This window comes from Dunckerocampus dactyliophorus, chromosome 7 (assembly GCF_027744805.1).
Source record: "Dunckerocampus dactyliophorus isolate RoL2022-P2 chromosome 7, RoL_Ddac_1.1, whole genome shotgun sequence".
In the NCBI taxonomy this organism is placed as follows: Eukaryota; Metazoa; Chordata; class Actinopteri; order Syngnathiformes; family Syngnathidae; genus Dunckerocampus; species Dunckerocampus dactyliophorus.
In genome coordinates, this window is record NC_072825.1 from 12326536 (window position 1) to 12349060 (window position 22525).

The window sequence follows — 22525 nt, forward strand, 5'->3', positions numbered from 1 at the left end:
CACATGATGGCGGATGATGGAGGGTGGTTAGCTAGCTCAGTTGTCACCACCTTGGCTACATAGTGACAGAGCAGGGACTAACTTGAGTGGTTGCAATTCACAGTTAAAAAGGAGAGAAGAAGAAGCAAAGGAAGCGGATAAATACTGTATTGCAGTCGTCATTTCTGGTACGTGCACAACAACAGTAATCTTTTTGGGACAAAATTCTCACCCTCAGGAACTAAGTACAGTAATCCCTTGTTTATCACGGTTAATTGCTTCCAGACCCGACGGTGATCATTTACTTTCTGTGAAATAGGATTCCTTATTTATAATTGGAAGTTAGAGCATGGAAAACCTGTTTACAACCTTCTAGATGCGTTTTTTTTTACATTATTAGATCCTTCTAGACATGAACTAACACCCCCATAGTCACCTTCACACTCGTATTAATTAGGGATTATTATGCCTGTTGTGAGATCATTCAAATCTGCGATAAAACCCGATTGTTTCAGTGATCAAGTGTGGTCCTTCTCATCAAACAGCACAGTAACGTGACTGACACCTAGTGACCAGTGTAGAATACTACATTTCTTCAACGTCTTTGCATTTTTGAATGCCTTTTATTTGTATTTTAGTTTATTTAGCTATTTTTGTGCATAAAAATGCATAATTTAGGCAAAAAAACCCATTACATTCACTTAAATATGCATCTTTAAAATTAATAATAGGCCTTATACAAACACAAAACAGCATGATCGATTAATTTTTATATTTTATTGAGTGAAACTGCTAAATTTGAAGCACAAAGTGGCAAGAGATGACTGTCCATAATAAAGATATTGCAGCTTACTGACGGGACTCTTCAACTTGATTCAAAGCCTCTGACTCAATTAAAGTTACTTGGAAGGTAAGTTTCTGCATCGTCGACAAGCAGTGCATGTTAACTTAACTTTTATGTTAACAATCAGCATCACCCCAAAGTTTGCTCACTTCACAGGCAAGGGCTCAGCTTTCGGTGCATGAACTTGTTTCCTTCCCTGCTGGGAGCTGGACCAGGAACATCATGTTGATAAATATGTAGCGAGAGCATTCACAGCGTATAATGACAGGAAACAGCTCGCCTGGCTCAGTCTGTTAGCAAGAAATTAAAAAAAAAAAAACAACACCCCTGAGGATCACTAATTAGCAAGTTATATCTCCATTGTTCACACTCTACAATAAGTGTCAACTCAGTTGGGTTATTGGCAGGAAATGTGCTGGACAATGATTTACTGGATGTCGAAGCCCTGTGGGTTGCATGGCAATGGATGCTGCCATGATGGAGGATCACACATTGATATGGAACCAATGAGGTCGTTGGTAGTCAAGGGAGAAATCGGTTCCTGTACGGCAGGGATGTCCACCGAGGACGGTGGACCGAGGGGGCCGCTAGGATATTTTTACGTATGTTTTTAATTTTGTAAAAGCTGTCATATACTCTATGTATTTAAAGACAAAGCATTGTGTGTTGTTCATTATCAGTATCAACATTTCAGCTTTTTCTTTTTACGTTGCGCCTCTTTGCTTTATTTTTCCCCATTTTTACTGGTTATTTTTTTGTTGTTTTGCTTTGTTTCGTTTGATTTTTATAAGGTGCCGTGGGCCAATAAAAAATGAGCCAGATTTGGGACGCTCCTGCTCTACAGACTTCGATGATTAAAGGACGCATGAGTCGAGAGAGAAGTCCCGCCTTTATTGAGGCGAGCCTTAGTGTTCTTTTTGTTCAGCAGTGGTTTTCGTCTTGGAACTCTGCCACGCAGGCCATTTTTGTCCAGTGTCTTTCTTATGATGGAGTCATGAACACTGACCTTAACTGAGGCGAGTGAGGCCTGCAGTTCTTTGGATGTTGCTGCAGGGTCTTTTGTGACCTCTTGGATGAGTCGTCTTTGCGTTCTTGGGGTCGTTTATCAACGTTTACTAGTGTTGTCACAGCACCGCAACCTTTATTATGGGCCTGCGTGCAGAGCAGTGCAGTCACTTATACTTCCAAATAAATACAGTAATCCCTTATTTATCGTGGTTGATTGGTTCCGGGCCCAACAAGATAAGAGAATTTCCACAACGCAGGATTCCTTATTTATAAATGGAATATTTTTGTAGTTGGGGGATAAAAAAACAGTTTACGACCTTCTAAATACATGTTTTAGCATTATTAGAGTCTTTGAGACATGAAATAACACCCCTATAGTCACCTTTACACTCGTATTACCCAATATAGTAGACATACAGCAACAACATGTAACGGATGCCAGCCTGTGAGGCTGTGCAAGTGTACGTTGGTAAACCTCACTCCCTCTGCCTTAGGAGCTGTGCTGAACACGTGGTCGACAGTCCGGGTTTTTGGCCATGTGGTCGGCGCTCTCGCCTCCCATTGCGAAGGTCCTGTGTTTAAGCCCCGGTACGGTCGGTGTGAAAGAGGGCGGGTTACAAACACATTATAAGACATATTAGTTATAAATAAGATATAACTTAGAGTCACGTTAGCATAATTTTTCTCTCGACAGCGCACTTCCTGTTCCTGTATTGTCTCATTAATGTAACATTACTGACACCTAGTGGCCAGTGTAGAATACTACACATCACATTTTGAATGCATCTTCTGAATGACTTATATTTGTTTTAGTTCCTTAAACAAGCCTTTTTATGCTTGAAAATGGGCCAAGGCCAAGAATATGTAACATTAGTTTAAATATGGCTACGTTTTGACAAATAACAGGCCGCAGTCAACCACGAAAAAGCGATATTTAGTCATTAATGTATTTTGAAAAACTGTCATAGAGTGAAACCACAAAATGTAAACCGTGAAGTGATGAGGGACGACTGTACTCATGTTCAGAAGGCATCACACACTTGGGGATACTAAAAAGTGTGACATTGGTTTGTACTGTGGTGGACACCCCCACCGACCCACGCACGCACATGCACACGCACACGCACACGCACACGCAGACTGGCTCTTGTCTTGAAAATGAATAGGCCAGCCAAAGTCATCTGGAAGCTGCTTCATGCCAATGAATAAATAAAGCCGCAATTAGTTAAGAAAACAGCGCCACCTGTTGGTGTCCCGCCCCTGTGAGCTGAGACCATTATGGCAGGCTGTGGGAAACACCTGAGCCCGTGTATTAAAGTGTTGGCCAGTGTCAAGAATGTGTGCGTGTGTGACTTTTTACTTTTATTTGGTTAACCCGTATTAGCATGTGTGTTGCAGGGCCTCCGTTTGTAAAGCAGCTTAGCGAGCATATGTGTTGGTATTGTGAGTGTGTGTTTGTGTTCTCCTACTGCTCGTCCCGGGGCGCACCTGGCAGCGATGTGCACATTCTGGCAAGCAAGCAGCTGGCCTGGGGGCTGGTGAGGCTGTTGTGTGGGGTTGGGGTTTGAGAGGGTGAAGGGGTCTTCCATGGACCCCTTCCCACTAGACTCAGACAGTGGGAGGCAGATGGACAGGCCAAAGCCACAGCCAGAGGGCCAAAGGGACCCTGGGGACCGCAGGAGCTGAAAGACAAACACAGAGAAGCACAAATGCAAAAGTAAGACTGGGAAATGCTTACCTCAATATTACAAGGTAAGCAGAATGCTGTGTTTTAAAAACAAATTCGATGTATCACTGCCAAGCTGGGGGGGCTTGTAAGTAGGTAGTGAATTGGAGGTTTTTGATGGGGTTGAGGTGAGGCTCCTGTGCAGGTTCTTCCTTGTGTTCCAGTGAGATGAAGAATTAAGATTGATAAGGAGCTAACTGCTAACTGATTATTCATAACGTGATGAAGAGGGGTGCCCTAAGACTGTCGTAATATATGCAGGAATGCTGTAAATACGTGTAGTCGTAGGTGGTGCTGGTGGAGTTATGGCCACCAGCTCCGGTCGTCCAAAGAGCCACAGATGCTCGACAGTTTGTGTGTTGACTCTGCGTAATTTGTTTGCTCTAATTTGTTTTGCCGTACCAGGGGAGTTCCCTGGTTTAATTTAGCTTTGTGTTTACCTCTCTTTGTGGCTCGCTGATCTGTTAAGCACGGAGACAGAGAGGGAGCGATAGCGTGGAGGGTGGGCTCTTCACAAAGCCAAATTAAAAAAGGAGCTGTGCAGATTGTTTTAAGCTCTGGCAGCCCCTTCAGGCCCAAAGGCCTCGCTCGCAGCTCGCACCTGCTCCGTCCCCAGGGAGCTCGGTTCCTGATCCATGGCCCTTGCTTTCTCCTTGTGGGCTGCCTGCCCAACCGCCTCCTCCCCTTGTATTTCTCCATCCTTTTCGCCTCCTCTCCTCAGCCTCCTGTGTCAGTCCAAGCCCTCCTCTATCTGCTCTCACAAGTCCTTATGTTGTTGTCCCTCTCCTCTGTGACTTCATGCCACAAGTCTGGCCCCTTCACCTGGTTTCTTGTCACCGCCACCTGCTTCTCCTCACCCTTTAAACTCTTGTTTCCATCCAACTTTTTCCCTTGTTGACTCCTTCCAACAGTTTCTCCTCCAGCCACGGCTCCAGACGGACAGACAGATGACATATGTCTGATTCTCTGACAAAACACACCCACCCAGGCAGAGCCGACTGGCCCATTAGGCAATACAGGCAGATGCTAAGAGCACGGTGGCCTCCAGGGTACACCAAAACATCACCTTCGGTACAATTATATTAAAACCAGTTATTACTATAAACTCTTAAAATGGAAAATTGGATTCAAATGTAAAGCAAGGCCGGGTTTATATTAGTACAGTTGATGACAAAGAAGTCTTCCCGTGCCCATCATGTTTGTACAGTTGTGCATATACAGTAGTTGTATATAGGTATTTTATATGGCAGGGGTGTCCAAACTGCAGCCTGAGGGCCATTTTCGGTGTTTTTATCAGCCCTCTTCACATTTTAAACACACAAACAAGAAAACTAACAACATCAAAAATGGGAAAAGAGCAGTTGTTTTATGAAATAAACAATCAAGTCAGAATATTAAGAGAAAAAAAAGTTGTTTTATGAGCAAGTCGTAATACTATGAGAAAAATGCATTTTTGAAGCATAAAGTTGAAATATGAAACACATTTTCGAAGTCCTAATATTGTAAACTAAAGAAAGAACACATTTGCAATTTTTGTTGTGAAAAATTGGAATACACTAAGTCCCCAGCTAACGAACACAATTGGTTCCTGACGACCGTTCGCAAGTCGATTTGTTCGTAAGTCCAACAGAAGGTAATATGACCAATGATATAGGTACTACATGTACGTGTATACATATACAGTATATGTGTATGTATGTAAATATGAGTTTGGATGCAGTAGTAATACTAAACGAGGATAATTAATGAAAAAAACAATAATAAAAATGATATAATAATACGTAATGATAAATGTTATTTACCTTTGAGGAGGAGTGGTCGAGCATACGTCGTTGTGGTGGAGGAGGAGATATTGAAAAAAGGACAAATCGTCGTCGTCGTTAGACTCTTCTAAAAGAGGTAGTGTTCTGTGGGTGGTGTAGAATGAAGCAGGCCTATTAACTTTTTATAAACTTTAATCACACGCTCTGTCCGGGTTGCATCATAGCTACAATTTAGCTTTGCATTTCTCCTTTACACTCTCTCCCCAGCCTTCCGCTACCTGTTGGTCCCATTAGCAGTGTCACAGTGCCCTCTACTGGCCAAGCATGTAGCAGTATAAATATGGAGTTACTACAAGGCAAAATACATGAAAATATAGACCAGTCAGCTTGCGTTCGTATCTCCGAATGTTCGCAAGTCGGATGTTCGTAAGTCAGGGACCTAGTGTATTACAAAAATAGTAAAGATATTATGGGCATAAAGTCACAATGTTTCAGAGGGAAAAAATTACGAGAAGAAAGTTGAAATATCGGTCAGATTGAAGAGCAGCAACAGCAAAAACGAGTAGAGGAGAAAACGTATATAATAATAATACATTTTGTCACCTATAAAACAAAGCTGAGATGCAGGCTGTTTTGTATAACTTGTTAGCATAACTACATGGCTTGGTTTACAAATTGTAAAATATCAAAGGCTCCCGCATTCTTTGACTTTTCAATACACGGCCCCTACTGGGAAAAGTTTGGACACCCCGGTTATATAGCTTTTGTATGTAGTTATTTGATTTAGTTATTACAGTGTAAATGTAGCTTATATGTAGATGTGCAAACTGTGCGGTTATTTAAAATGTTTGATGTTGATTGTTGTATTTATAATGGGTTTCTATTATTATTTATTCACTTATTTACAGGATTTTTATTTTATATGTATTGATAATGTTGGGGCCCAAAATTGGGTAACACGTTATCTTATAAATGAAAGACAACAGTAACAACAATGCCATTTTATTGATTTTGTAAGTGTGTGTAACTGGCTGACTGAGGAGGTACACCAGCCAGGCTAAAAAGTATCAATTCCCAAACACATAATGACGTAGTCCATTTAAAATTGTCTTCGCTTTTCTTTATTGAAACGGGTCAACCCAGTTTCTGCCTACACATTCACAGATAGTGTGATCAACCAGTCTGCTCTACATTTTATATGGTACACTTTGTCACACGTACAATATTTACATGACCTCAGCAGAGATGCTTTGACACGGTTTGAGACGTGTACTTGGTTTGGGGGACATACTACAGGACAACATGATGGAAGTGGTTTACTTCAGCATTCTTCCATTCACTTTTTTCATTTTTAGCTCTCGAACAAGACCTCCTCATGGTTACCGCAGATAGTTTGTAGCCGTGCACAAAGCTTTGGTTCTCCGTGTCCAGGTTGAGAGATGACCATCAACGCACCTGCGCTGAGGTCAACATTAAATCAATTCTAAAACTGCATAAAACGTAGTTTCATTGTGAACTTCAGCTGACTCCTGAGGGACACACTCTATGTGTCATTTACATCAAAAATACACCACCATGTTGAGCAGTAAGCTGCCTTAAGTCCTATACTGTACTGTGTTCACTGCAGCGGAAAGTGATGGGAGTTCAACAATGACGAAGTGGGTCATAAAAAGCACAAGGCGTTATGATGCTAAAATGCTTGGGATACCTGCATCCATCCGTTTTCTATATTCCTTGTCCACTCACATTCACAAACATGCAAAACTGTGGGATGTGGGACGACGGCGGAGCACCTGGAGAAAAACCACACCATAGCACTGGGAGAACATTGAAACCCACCAACTGAGATTATCTTCACACCAATTCATTGTTAAGATAATAGTACTAAAAAATACTATTCCAAACTCATATTGAACCTTCAGACTAGCCAAATATTTTTTGCCTTCCGTGAATATTAATTATATACTGTAATTGGACCTTGTATACCTCACTATGAGGTCATATAAAACCGTATGATTTCCCCAGCCAGTCAGGGAGGAATGACAAATGTGTAATATTGATATTTCATGATATTATAGCGTTATGCATAATTTTCATGAGCTATAATGACACTAGTTCGTAATAAACCTTGTAAATATCCATGTTGCAATGCAAGTCAATGTTTGCAGGGTTTAAATATATTTACAAAAATTCAAAAAAATTATGCCAAAACCAAAAAAAAAAAACATTTTTTTTTTAAATACACCCCCCCCACACACACTTTTTGTAATGTGTTTTTTACGTCTGCGTCCAATGAAGCCCTTTTCATCAACTCTTGATGGCATTCACGCATCAATAACCCTCATGTTTTAGTGGCACAACCCCTCACAGCGCAAATCCTGCATTTATGTCTCCTGTTTGTTTTGCCCTTTTCAAGCCAAATCATTTCTTCTTCCCCACCTCTCATGTCCAAAACAATAAAGTGAAAATAAATTTCCACTAGTGCAAAATAATGCCTCTTTTCAGAGCAATAGTACATAAAAGACTAATAAAAAAATATATATGGATTTGACACATACGATCTTTAAGAATAATGGAATTTTTCCTGGACAGATTATAATCAGTACAGTAAATTATAAAAAAATAAAATTAATCTTTCAGAAAAATAAATAAAGTGGCACTGGTGAACTAAAACTCAGAATAAATTCACTTTCACCCCATTGTTTGATTCAAGCGCGAAGGCGGAACTCCAGCTGAACTCATATGCAGGCATTGCTGCTGATGCAAACAAAGGTCATCCATGCAGGCAGGATGCTTACTCCATCTACTGGTGATTTGGATTAGTTACAACCTTACCAGTTCCTACATTACGTGATGACCACAACCTCTCATTCAACAGACAAAACATATAAAGAAACCAAGTCCACTCCTGATTGATGTTTGGTGGAGACATGCGCATACGTTTGATATGTAGTCTTCCCATAAAAGAGCCTGATGATAAATATGATCTCTAAATGTAAATGGCTGATGGTTTTAGCCACATAAACAATGTTTCAATGACTTTCAGCTTTAAGACAAATGGCAGAATGGTGATTAGGTTCATTTCCCAGCAGGGAATCAGTGCACCTCCATGAGTTGTTTTCTCCCTGCTGTGCTTTCACACACCATGTTGTGTATGACAGGACCAGACAAATAAGGCAAAGAGAAACTGCCACCTTGACAGTTGTGACATTTCGGGAGAGAACAAGCCGGACCATAACATGTCAAATTTGAGATTCAGCTGATGCTGTGCGTACCGTAACATACCCACACAGTCCACCTTTTGGGTATTGTAGAGGGAGTTCTCTTGGTCCACCATCACCCGTCATCAGGTCAAACCTCCAGATCAGGCATCGCTTCTTCCTTTAGCTGAATCTCATTGTCCGACCCTGTGCCCACATCCGAATCGAACAGCGAGTGGTCAGAGTTAGGGGTGTGTGTATGTGCGTGTCCAGCCGAACGGCTGCTGCCGTCGCTGTCGTCAAGAGTGTCAGTCCTGGAGAAAAGCCCAAAGTCCAGCAGGCCTGTCGGAGACACAGTGCCGCCGCTGCTCTCACTGTCCCCGTCGTAATAAAGGTCTTCCACCTCCACAAACCACTCGGGCCAGAACTTCCTTCGCATCCGCTCGCAAAACATGGCCAAGTTGATCAGTTCTCCTGTAAAAACAGAAAGATGAAATGTTTCGGCTTCAGTTTCTGTGAACGATGTAGAACAGTAATCCCTCGTTTATCACTGATAATTGGTGCCAGACCCGACCGTGATGAATGTATTTCCTCAAAGTACAGTAGGAGTCCTTATTTATGAACTGAATATTTTTGTAGTTATAGCATGGAAAACCTGCTTTACTACCTTCTAAATACCGTTTTTAATATTATTAGAGCCCTTTAGACATGCACAAACCCCCCTATAGTCACTTTTACACTCCTATTACCCAATATAGTTGACATAATAAGAGTAAATTAGCCATTAAGACAGAAACAAGACTCGTGTGTGTTGCTATAAATGTGCGGTGGGGAGTGAAGTGGCGGGCGGACAGGAAGTGGTGTTACAACATGGACACCTGCAGCTTATAGACAAGTGTGGCCTAAATGTTTTTTCTCTTTAAATTTGGTGAGTGCGGCTTATACTCAGGTGTGCTCAATACGGAATTTATGGTACTAAATATCATTCACAGTGTCTTTGAATGCAACATCTGAATGCCTTATATTAGTATTTTAGTTCATTTAGCCATTTTTATGCTTGAAAAGTCTTAATTTAGGCAACAAATTACGTTAAATTTGCTAAAATATGTATATTTTGTACTAATAGTAGGCCGTATTCAACCATGAAACAACATGGTTTATTCATATATTTTTTAAAAAGCGTGATAGAGTGAAACCGCAAAATTCAAACGTCAAAGTGGCGAGGGACGACTGTAGTAAGCTTTGGGCTATACAACACTGTGCAAAAGATTCAATTCCATCAACATTAATTGATTCTAATAATTATTTGCATCACAAAAATGCCTTCTCAAAAAAATGAAGACCTCAAAAATCGTTCTGCGTTATGTTTGTCTCCCACTGTCGCCTGTGCGTTCTTGTGTATGTGATGAAGACGCTTGTAACTTCTTACGCGACGGAGCGCCGCAGCCATCTTGTTTACGTATGCGTTCCACAGCGGAAGAAGATGCGTGCGTCTTCGTCACATACACAGGAATGCACAGGCGACAGTGCGCCAGGATACGGCGGGAGACAAACATAACGCAGGACGATTTTTCAGGTCGGATTTTTTTTTGCGATGCAAACGTATTCCTCTTTTGAACGCATATTGTTTTGAGAAGCCAAACTCTTCACTTAAATGGTCCGGCAGCTAAGCGGAACTACGTTTCTCATCACGGATCGCCGAGCAGAACCAGACTCACAGGACCAATTAGAGGTAAGTCACTGCTGATGCACTACACTGCTGATGGGGATGTCACACAACTTCACGTCAACAAATCCAAACTATCCCTTTAAGGCAAAATAACAAGCACAACCATAAATTTGAATACATAGTATATGTGTATATTTTTATATGATATTGCACAAACCTTTAATGAGTTGCTCTGGTCGAGTACCAGGCAGAGTCCACATGGCCTGGGCGAGATGTCCAAACACTGTTGCATCTAATGTTGATATCTTGGAGCCCATAAAGTATTTTTTATCCCCTAAAGAAATATGTAGAAGACACAATTACACAGCAAGTATTTTTTGAGTGTAAAACTAAATGCCAGCTGCTCATAAATGGATTAATTTGTGTCCATTAAGATGTTAACATTTCTGTCATTTTTTTTTTTTTTTTACCAAAAGGCCTAAAAAGGTGTACCCAAAATAAATGAGCTTGACCTTCACACCAAATATATTTTAACATTTATTTAAGTAAAGAAGTATTCAAATCAAATACAAATGAATTCACAACCTTTATTTCATGTTTTTTTTCTGGGATTTTTGGACTTCAAACTGCATGCCTGCTGTATGACTATGAAGTGGGCATACGTTCATACAGTATAACTATCAGTAAAAGTATGGAGTAAACGTGACTTTCTTCTCTTTTACAACAAGTGCGACTAAATCAAAACGTTTAGCAGCACATCGAGAACGTCGACAATGTTTCGCAGTAATGGATGTCAATGAATTTTTAGGAAATACCTTGATAATGCTATATAATAGTAAAGACAGTAGCACAACCACGTTTTCTAATGAACTGCACAATACTAACACTGTGTTTCAAACGCCATAAAAGTGTCAAATCGGTCGTTATGCTACAGCCATCCTGCGTTATTGCATTATTATTGCTGAAGCACTACAATATGAAACTATGGGAGTAATCTACCATTTCTTTGAAAGTAATCAGTAATTAGCATGAAGGTTAGCTTGTTGGCTACACAGTCAGGAGATCTGGAAGATTAGGGTTCCTATCTCCGTTTGGGCATCTCTGTGTGGAGTTTGCATGTTCTCCCTGTGCATGCATGGGTTTTCTCCGGGTACTCCGGCTTCCTCCCACATCCCAAAAACATGCACGTTAGGTTAATTGACGACTCTAAATTGTCCACAGGTGTGAATGGTTGTGTGTCTATATGCGCCCTGCGATTGGCTGGTGACCAGTCCAGAGTGTACCCCACCTCTCCCCCGAAGTTAGCTGGGATAGGCTCCAGCATATTCCCGTGACCCTACTGAGGACAAGCGGCATATAAAATGAATGAATGAATAGTGAGTAATTAGCCAGTGTTGCTCTGTTGTTTACTTTTGAGGCTCGCATCACCACGTGATTTTGCTTTAGTATGAAGCAAATTTGTATTTCCGCATTCAGCAGCAATACTACTGTCAAGTCCTGTAGCAAGTGGGAAAAGTTCCTCCTACCCAGCAGTGTGGCCAGTGTCCTCATGTCCTTCTCCATCAAGGCGTACACTTCCTCCTTGGAGAAGCGCCCGATGCCGTGTCCATACATCTCCCTGCGTACCATGCTACCATTCAGGTGGCTCAGCAGCCACTTCAGTGTGTTGCTAAAGGGGCCGCTCATGGCCAGGAGCTTCTGGGTTTCCTCCAGGTTGTCCACCCACTGACAATAGGCGATAGTCCTGGAAGGAACACAACAGACACAATGCAAAACTCAGTGCAGTCTCAGCCCAATTTTAGATTTATCTTCACTTTCTTGTGTTGTTACTCATTTAGCAAATAAAAGCTCAATTAATCTCATGATTTCTAATGTACATACAGTACTGGTACATACAGTACACACATAGTACAACCCCATTAATAACGCAAGAAATGCCACCCAGTAGCCCTGACAAGGCACACCTGTGAAGTGAAATCCATTTCAGGTGACTACCTCGTGAAGCTCGTTGAGAGAAAACCAAGGGTTTGCAGCCCTTTCAAAAAAAATTACAAGACATAAAATATATGTCTAAAATATGGGACACATTTTGAGTTGTTTCACACTTATTTGTTTACGTACATAATTCCACATGTTCATTCATAGTTTTGAGAATCCACAATGTAAATAAATAGTCATGAAATAAAGAAAATGCACTGAATGAGAAGGTGTGTCCAAACTTTGGCCTGTACTGTACGTACTGTGAGAGCTTGTTTGTGGAAGCATACTTGGCCAATAAAGGTGATTCTGATTTGTACAAATATCCACACACAATTACCATAACATTATGTGCCATGTAGGTTCCATAAAAAACATATTGTTCTTATATATGATACAGTAAAAATATGTTTTTTTTAAAAACTGCTCAGTTAACCTTGGTTGGAAATTGCCATGTACCAAAAATTGCTTAAATATGACCCCTCTTTAAGTCCAATAATTACACATTTTAATTTTTTATTTGTGCAAATGTTCTGAAATCAGATAATTTCTTAATCCTGAAGTCAAATAGACCCCCCCCCGCCCCCCATCCCCGTCATTCTTTCTCTTTGCAGGCAATAAAGAATGAATTAAGCTCCCATGCACTGATAGACAAGCATGTATGTAACTTTCTTTGTTTGTCACATTCTCAGCCCTCCATGCAGATCTTTGGCGCCCTCTAGCGGGGTTTCGCCCTATTACGGGAAAAAAACACTGCGGAGTACAATGTACATTTGTCTCAAGAGTTCATTCAGCTGTGACACAATCATTAAATGTGCTGCTAACCCTTCACACAACTAGAAAGACATGATATGATATGACTGAGTGAACGTGAAGCGGCACATGCTTTCATCAGTTCAGCACACGGTATGTTCCTATCACAGCTTCTTTTCTATTGCTATATTGATTGTTCACCCTCAGCCACCGGACATCGGAGGAAGAGCCCAGCCGATCTTTTTGCTTTGTTTTTGCAGCAGGCCAGAAAGTAGACAAAGCCATGTCAGCCGCGTGGAAGTACGTCTGCATTGTAAATGAAAATAGCCCTACAGCCACTTGCAATGTCTGCAAAATGCCAAGGGGTGGTGCGAGCAGAGCTGCATTCAATGACACAAATGTAATCAGTTATCTGAGGACCAAACATAAAACGGAGTACGAAGCGGTTTGCAAGGCCACCGACAAAAAGGCTATTAAGCTAAAGCAACACACTCCGGACATTCGGAGGAAAGACAAATATCCACGTAACAGCGAAATGACAAAGCAGATCACTGAAACGGTAGTCAAATGTATTACTTTGGCCAAGCAGCTCATCTCTGTTGTGGATTGTGGGGTTTTGCCGTCTTTTAGAATGTGCGGATCCACGCTATGTTTTGCCATCATAACACTAAATTGCCGACACTGCCTTACCGCAGATTTAGAAAAAGTACAGGAAAACATACAACATACAACTGTCATTACATTTTACAACACTGCACCAAGTCCATGTGTAATTTTTCTCTCAAATATTAAAGTGAAGGTGACCTTTAATTCTCTGTAAGAGTTTTATTTTGTGGGATTTAGAACAGGGCCACCATAAACGGGAGAAAAGATAGGACAATTCCAAGGGCCTCTAACTGTCAGGGGCCGCAGTAAATAGGTAAGCTAATTTTACTATCTGATTGTGATTTGTTTTTAGAATATAGTCCAAAACAATGAAAACAATCTCTTGTATTTGGTAGTAATAGTTAATTATCCATATTGACCAAAAGTAAACGTCTACCGTATACCCCCCCCATATATGTGACAATATGTGACATGACATGAATTTGTGACCCGTTTTTTGTAGCCTAGCCAGTCTGTGTGTCGTGGAAAATAACCTGTGAGCTTAATGTCCACAATGAAATAAGCTAGCAGAGTGTTAGCATGTTTTGTTCAGGACTCAGAGTCGGATGGGATATACTGTACATATTTGGTTACCTTCTTTCGGTACTACAAAAACCTTGAGATGTACCTCTGTTCTACACAATCAACCAAAATAATAAACAGTGTTTAGGTTTAGTGAGGTTCAAACATGAAATGATTAGATGAAACCACATACTGTATGCGACATACGGTCAAACTTAGCTTGATTACAGAAGGGAGAATTGTTTTATTTAGCTGTACTTAGTGTTGTGGCCCTTGTGTGTATTTGAAACTCAGTCTGTTACAATCAGTGGCATGATGGGAAGTAGACAAAGTACAGCGTTGTCATAAGAGAAGCTAGATGGAATGTGTGTGCGTGTTTGCAAACAAGCCTGACTCAAAGCCTCACAATCCCTCTCTAATTCTTCTTATGTTTATTTGGCTCTGCGCTTGTGTGACAACTACAGATTTCATAAAACAAACAACACATGGCCGCCGCACCTGAAGTAACCTCATTAATCTGCATAAGTAAGGCTAATGGTCTTCACATTTGGAACGCGAACTGCGTCTAATGTTGGCGTCTTTCATTCCCTGCCCATCTTATTGTGCGTGCAGACACTAACAAGATTAAGCTTCTGGAACCTTACACACTTACACTTCACCTCACACAGCCTCTTTGGAAATACAGATTAGGGACTATTTCCTTGAGACCATCTGAAAGTCTAGACTCACAATCGCATCGCTCTTAATGTTGTGACATCCTTGGACAAGATACGACGGTAAAGACTCACATCCCTCACTGGTAGTGCCTCTGCTTCACTCGTAGTCGCTCGATGAAAATTGGATAAAAGCAGTGTTTCCCACACATTCATTTATTTGTGCCACAGATAGATTTGACGCTCCCTTTTTTGTTTAGATTTGTTCGGCCTCGCTCACAAACACATTTTAATGGGTAGCTTGTCATTACAACTCCATACAGGAGATGGCATTGTAACGCTGCTTTGTAGCACACCTCACACAAACTGATTTGGTTGTGCATTATAACCCATCTGTTAATCAGTATTATGAGATATTAGATGTACAATGACGCGTACATTCGCTTTAAAATGAGTACACACACACACGGAGCCCAGCAAACATCATGAATGTTTTTTTTAATCGCCCGTTATAAATCGCACGCACGCGTACCGACCGCTGAGCATGAAACCGACACCCACAAGTCATAAACTTTGTGTTCTGCAGTAAAGTTTAAAAACATAGGTCATGCCGCACATTTCTTATGACACAAACCAAAGAGCTCAGTTTTACCCCTTCCACACTGAGTCTGAGTTTTCGCAAACCTCCACTCTGGCTGAAATTTTGCATCATGGCCAATCATGCAAATCAGACAGTGACGTCATCTACCCTCCCACCGCTACCCAACACCGCATATTGATTGCTGTCCTGTGGGAAATACTGAAAATCATCTCCATTTTGTTGCATTTTCCGGGTTTCAGTTTTGAGTTGTTAGTACAGTACAGATAAATAAATAAATAGACATTTACAGTTTCTCAATAGTACTTCAAATGGGAGGCGTGACAACATTTCTGCAAGCATAACTGAGAACCACTGACCAAACTGAACAACTCTAGTGCGTGATCAAGCAGAAAGAGGGGTAGTGCAAGGTGTTTAAGATCCATCAGCTCTGTGATGTCATGTAGGAGTGAAAGAGGATTCCAGTAACAACCTGTGCAACTCTCAATTCCATTCCCAAGAGGATTAAGGCAGTACTAGATAACAATGGTGCTCACACTAAATATTGACACTTTTTTCAATGTGGGGTGTACTGAGTCATTTTTAGAGCACAGTAATCTATACTGCTATACAATCTGTACACTGACTACTCTAATTATTTCCATATTATAGTATTCTACTCATTTGTGTGAGATACTGTAAATTAGCCAATGAATCAACTATTTTAATGTGTTTTGTCCCATGTAATTTTGACATAGAGGAACGCTAATTATGGGTTCCATTCCATTTCAATTTAAATATGGACGAGATGAGTTTGGATGACGCATCGTAGTTTCCAATTCCGAAGTGCTGGCCTGCAACTCGTAACAAGCCAATACACTGCCCTTCCCTGGGATAAATAATTCAAAAGGAGGTGTGCAGGCAACTCCAAACATGGCACAGGGTGGACAATGGAGGACAGGAAACACAAGATGAGCGATAAGGCCCACAATGTGGGATACATCACTTACGTCTGAATATGTAACGCTCTGAAAATCACTTTTCACAACACATTGGCATGATGAGGTTATAAGAATTCTTGGTCAAATATACCTGAAGCTGCGTGTGTGCGTGTGTGTGTGTGTGTGTGTGTGTGTGTGTGTGTGTGTGTGTGTTTGTCTCAATGGACCTTTAGTAATGGAAAACACTCTCGGCTTGAGGGAGGTGGAAAATGACTTCTGAGAAGTAGCGTGTTTCTCACCCGGGCAAAGTCGAGTAACTCACCACAGTAATGACTGACACTGTGTTCTGCTGTTGCTCGTGAAGTTACCATGTTGGCGATAAAAGATTTACTCAAAATATGAATAAGTGAATGCAGGCATGTTTGAGGCAGTGAAAGTAGTGTTTAACCCTGATCCACAACACAGGACCAAAGGGTTTGTTGTATGTTGTGTGTGTGTTGGTATGTTGTTATGCTTATTTTATGACATATATCTTGTAGTAAGTATGACTTAAGATAAGCAAATTAGTCCACCACAAAAAGTACCTGGTAGGAAAAAATATCTTGTTTGCCAAAAATGTTTGTTTCCCTTTGATTTTGAGTATTTGGTCTTGCTTAGATTTTTTTGTACAGTTACTGTTAGTGTCCATAAAAGTTTGTATTACCTTGCATTGCTAAAACAGTACATTTAAAAAGGTTACACAGACGTACGACTTTCACACAACTGCAATTATAATCCACAGTAATCACATCCTGCAGCTCTCTGCTATTCACAGGGGTTATAAAAGGTCTATTTTTTTAGACTTTAACCCTATAACATGCCTCTCACAGTTAAATGCATTTTAATTTCAGTTGTATGCATTCAGCAATTACAGACATACAGTATTGTACACATATAACGTGCAGTTACACAACATCACTCTTGCCAAAGCATCTTCCTGTTGGAAAATGTTGAGTGAGTTTACTTATGAGATAGTGCCCTCTGCTGGATTGATAGCTGCAGCACTCTTTTATTCCTCTGAAGATAGTGGAATCAAACCACTTTCTATTTAAGTTATTAGGAAAAACTAACTGTACGGTAATAAAGTGTAATAATCTTCCCTTGCAGAATCCCATCTCCAAAGCTGCAGCATTTCATGCATACATGCAACTTACCAGTACAGATGTTCTTCAACCATTTTGGTGACTGCTCGCGACACAGCTCTCTCCTCCGGCGTGAGGTTGTGGTTGAGGTTGACACCCAGCTTCTCTTCCAGGAAGTCTACAATGAACTCTGACCCTGAGACCTGCTCATAGTTATACTCAAGCCAGGGCATCTTGCCCTGAGGGGATAGCTTCCCGTCAAAATAGTTCTGTGGAGACACAGAATCATATCAGAATAATTAGTGCAGTAACACAAAAAAAGCAGGACCTACAACGCCCCGCCAACACTCACCTGGTAGGGCAAGTCCACCATTCTTAAATAAGTCTCTATTTTGAGGCAGAAAGGTGAGAGGCTGGGAACTCCATTCTTTGGCCTGGAGAACTGATGGAGGATGATGGCGTCTTTAGAGTCCAGCTCCTGCTCCTTCCTGCACACACACACGGAACAAAGAAATCCATTAAAAGTCAGCTTGTCTCATAAAGTCACAGTGTACAATCAATTATACAGTATATTACAAAACTGATATCACGTATCTGCAACCATTTCTTTATATCAGATATTTCTTTATTTCAGATAAGACTAAAGAGATGATCATCGACCCAAGAACAAGGGAAAAGGAGCCACATAGACCCCTGTTTATTGGTGAGACTGAGGTGGAGAGGGTGAAAACCTTCAAGTTCCTTGGCACACACATCAGCGAGGACCTCACCTGGTCTCACAACACCCAACAAATTCTGAAGAAGTCCCAAAGGAGACTGTACTTCCTGAGAAGACTGAGGAAATTTGGCATGTCCACCACAATCCTGAGTTGCTTCTACAGATGCACCATCGAAAGTGTCCTTACCGCCTCCATCACTGTTTGGTACGGTAACTGTACAACACGTGATAGGAAGGCACTCCAGCGGGTGATCAAGACCTCACAGAACATTGTTGGGGCAGCCCTCCCCTCACTGCAAGACATTTATACATCTAGAGTCCTACGCAGAACACACAACCTCATCAAGGACAGCACACATCCACAACACTCATTATTCACACTCCTACCATCAGGCAGACGCTACAGGAGTTTGAAGTCCAGGACCACAAGGCTGGCAAACAGCTTTTACCCACAGGCCATCAGGCTTCTCAATGAAGCACTCAGACACGCCACACGCAACACACACTCATAGCACTTTATTTATTTATTTATTTATTTGTATTATTTACTTGCATTAATGTCTCTTCTGTTGTTGTTGCTTAATTTCTTGGTATTTATGTATATGTGTTTATGTTTCTTATGTTCTTATTCTTTCTTGTGTTTTTCTTTCTTTTCCTTGGGAGAATGAACAGAATAAGATTTTCATTGCATGGTATAACTGCTGTTTTACCATGCACATGACAATAAAACTCTCTTGAATCTTGAATCTTGAATATCTTCCAACAGTACAATACGATAGAAATGAAACTTGGGTATAACTTTGCTGGCTATTTAAACAAAAGTAGCTTTGCATTGAGTAATTTTCAGGAGATAGTAAATCAATACCGCTATATAAGCTGTACTCTGACTACTTTTATGCATTGTCCCTTGAGAGCATATATTAAATGTTGACCCACAAGAGTATACGAATATGTCAGGGATGTACTCATTTTCGTGAGATACTGTTATCCTTTTAAACTGAAAGACAATCAATGCTTGACTGAGTCACCACACTGTTTTTAATCATGGTTGGATTTCCCATCCGCCTATAGTGATGAAGTCATTGAGGATCATTACATCAGGAACTCTTTTATTCCTGCCTTAGCTTCCTCTTTATTGTTATCAGATGAGAACTCTTTGCGTTTCAAACTCACCTTGGACATACAGTATTCAATCCATTTTAGATCCACGTAACAAATTAACACTTGCGGTACAGTATAGATGTGCACTGAATTAATGCAACCAACATACAACATTTGAAAAAGCTGGAGGTATCCTAGACCACCGCAAGCTAAAAGCATAGAAAAATAAACACATTGACCCAATAGCTATATAACTGTCAAAGTAGTGTATTAGCTGAATAACGCAGGCCATCGGGACATTTTCCACATGTTTAAGTGTCAACTATCAATGGCCAATTACCGTAACAGTAATTAAAATTAACTAAGATATGTTGCCCGAAGGAAAGTATCTGTGGAGAGATTGGACAGCGGATGTTTTTAATGTGTAGCTCCAGCAGTACCATAGCAATATTGGTGGGTTGTTTCTTGAAGTAGTGAATGTTTACACCGGGACGACAATGAACATCAGGGCTGAACAAAAAGGCACAATGAAACGAGAACATCTGAAATGATGATGCTAACTAAAATAACACAAAGCTTTCTCTTTAAATGATAACTTAGATTTTTTCTGTATACTGCCGTCTGTGGAAAAAGTCAGAGAAGAAGAGTATATAAAACAAACTGCTACACTACACAAACATGGCATCACATGTCTGAAACAGATGATGCTGGTAGGCTGGCTCCAGCCTCAGTAGGGTGCACGTGATGCTGCAGCGCTTGTGCACGACATGCAAGGTTACACTGATTATCATGGAGGAAGTGGGTTTACAGGATGTATTTACTCATCAGTACTGGCCTAACTATAGTCCATTAATCTGTCTGGCATCACATCTAATTAAACATCTACAGGGATACATGTGAACAGTAGCAGGGTTCATTAAAGGTCGTCGTGACTCCGCAGCGCCCGAGGAGTGCTTCGTTTTAATCACGGTCAGGTGCCGACGGGGCGGGCACGAGAGCCGGCACACGAGCGGAAACGTGACTCGACTATTATTTAAATATTTTTTTTCCTTACTCAGCAAGTCGTGCCCTTTGAAAAAGGAAACTGAAGAGGAAAGCGTGTGTGTAGAGTTCCTTGTTATCACAACAACACAACAAACTGCCCTTGAGGATGTGGAGGGTGGCAAAAACAGTTGTTAACAGACCAAGCCTACCTGATGGCAAGCAGCTCGTGTAGTATGTAGGCTGCAGCAGCAAGGAGGGCCCCTCCGGTAATGTAGAGGGTCTTCTTCCACCAGGAGTCTGACGCCAAAGCCGTCATGATGCCTCCGTAGTCCTGCAAAGGGAAGGCGATAATATATCCATACAACGACTGGTGCTGCTCGGACGCACACAGCCCGAGAGGGAGGCTGTGATTCCGCCCGAGATCTACCACACACGGCCGGGAAGAGGCGAAGCCAGCAGCCCAGTACATCCTCCCCTCACTCGGTCACTGCCTCCCCACTTCCTCGGCCCTGCGCTCCCAGGAAGGCTTCATGTACGCGCCGGCCTGGTCTACGACATGGCGGCTGGAGCGGTTAATGTTGGTCCATAAAACTAGAAAGAGTAAACATCTTGGCCCCCACCCCCCCACCCCAGGATGATGATGCTCAGCCCTCAGTTCACTTTCCTTTGGGCTTTTATCAGTCATCAACGGAGAGGGACAGCTTCACTTCCGGATCGTATTTTTCAAAATAAATCACAAAATTCGTCATCGTTTACAAAGATGCAGAGGCTCGGTTTATTTTTAAGAAGTGAATTTGACAGTGTGTTTTTATTGTGGTATCTTTCACGCAGCTGAAAAAAAAGATACACATAGCGCAAAGCATAGTGCAGTGGTTGCTTTTGACTGCGTTTATCTGTTTGTGTTAAAAATAACTTTGTAAGTTCTGAATGGATTACATTTTCAAGAATTGCAAAGAACGAAAATGGGATTTGGAAGAACCGATTAGATTTTGGGGATGATCCAGATCACCGTCTGGAGCCAGGAATTTTAGACAGGATTCTTTAACGTTGTGAGATAGGACCATTTTCGGAATCTGTTATATAACCCCCCAAAAATGGTCAGAGCATTTGGAAAAAAAATACAGGACAAGTTTCCAAAAAGTTCTATAAAATACCAACGGCAGATCCAGATAATGGAATAACTCTGGATACTATGATCGAGAATATGAAAAAATAGGGGACTTTTGGGATTTTCATCATAGGAAGACAACAATTTAAGCTATAAACAACAACAAACACCATCATATATAACCAAGACACTGTGGAATCTAGAGTGTGCCAACAGAACTAACATGGTTATCATTATGAATCCAATTGCTAATGGTATGTTCTTCACAGTCAAGGAATCTAAATACGCTGATAAATGTAGGACTAATATTTTTGATGCAAATCAATATGGCGGTAACTATGGCGCTTGGCAGAGGTCTGCGCTCTCCCGAGTGTGTTTCTAGTTTTTTTTTGGCCGGGTCATTTTAAATACAGCTCTTTGTATTGACCAGGGGTACTGTTCAGTGAATTTGAATTGTATATATTACAAATACAACGTTATAATACTGTTACTTTTATTTTCTAAGCAGACTAGCTTTAAGATCCGGTCTTGGTGAGCCAAATAGTGCTACCTTAACACAGGGGGCCTATTGTCCGCTCCAACGGAGGAGCCACCCCGCCCTGTAGATCCCCTAACCTCACCCCCGTGAAACCAGTGATGCACCATAAATAACTCATAACAGACAACATGGAAGACATGTCATTGATGCGAATACTGAACATTATATATGCACGACTCAGATCCACTACAAGAACTGTCTGGCATGATTAAAATGAATTATTTTAACACTATATTATTGTCGTTTGCAGATGTCCAAACCTGCACTGCAAACAAAACACACTACAAAAACTGCTCACGGGGCAACTGTATTGCTTATGTAATTGTGGTGACAAGTCTGTGCATATAATCACCAGTTTGACATCAACTCTTGGTAGTGTACTCACTCTGGAGCAGCATCGGAAGTGCAAAAGGTAATTCATGTTGATGGAGTGTTGCTGGACGCATGCCTACAGATGACTGCGATTAACATCACATAGAAAATGCGCTCAAGGTCCCTCCAACATCCGGGCGGGTCAACAGGCGGCGAAGCGTCCAGATCGATAAGCTCACCGATTAGAAAAGCACCAGGTTGGTGCGTGTGTGCGTGTGTGCTAACAGCCATGACTTCTGCAACTTACACGCTCGCTCCCGCGCCTTGGTGAGCGCGCATGAGAGCAGCAAAGCACTAACAGAAGTAGCGTGGGAGTAAAACTGGAC

General features: G+C 41.3%; 1 protein-coding gene across 2 annotated transcripts; it reads right to left on the bottom strand.

Moving 5' to 3' along the window:
* Window positions 1-5923: 5923 nt before the first annotated feature.
* On the bottom strand, window positions 5924-22417 carry faxcb (failed axon connections homolog, metaxin like GST domain containing b). 2 transcript variants are annotated; one of them, XM_054781802.1, is made up of 7 exons: window positions 22213-22417; window positions 20391-20512; window positions 17731-17866; window positions 17451-17647; window positions 11716-11933; window positions 10407-10523; window positions 5925-8994 (listed from the first exon to the last, which is right to left on the bottom strand). In XM_054781802.1, the coding sequence occupies exons 1-7, from the start codon at window positions 22246-22248 to the stop codon at window positions 8672-8674; spliced, it is 1149 nt and encodes a 382-aa protein (XP_054637777.1). In that variant the 5' UTR covers window positions 22249-22417; the 3' UTR covers window positions 5925-8671. The 2 variants fall into 2 exon arrangements, with proteins under 2 accessions (XP_054637776.1, XP_054637777.1); XM_054781801.1 differs by lacking the exon at window positions 22213-22417 and having other exon boundaries at window positions 5924-8994; window positions 20391-20808.
* Between the last annotated feature and the right edge of the window lie 108 nt (window positions 22418-22525).

Excerpts from the sequence above, each read along its gene's own strand:
- faxcb (XM_054781801.1), bottom strand. The coding sequence starts at position 20,650 with ATGTACTGGGCTGCTGGCTTCGCCTCTTCCCGGCCGTGTGTGGTAGAT. Across the intron at positions 11,934-17,450 it reads GTTGAAGAACATCTGTACTG|GACTATCGCCTATTGTCAGT; the intron begins GTAAGTTGCATG and ends TGTTCCTTCCAG. Across the intron at positions 10,524-11,715 it reads GACACTGGCCACACTGCTGG|GGGATAAAAAATACTTTATG; the intron begins GTAGGAGGAACT and ends ATATTTCTTTAG.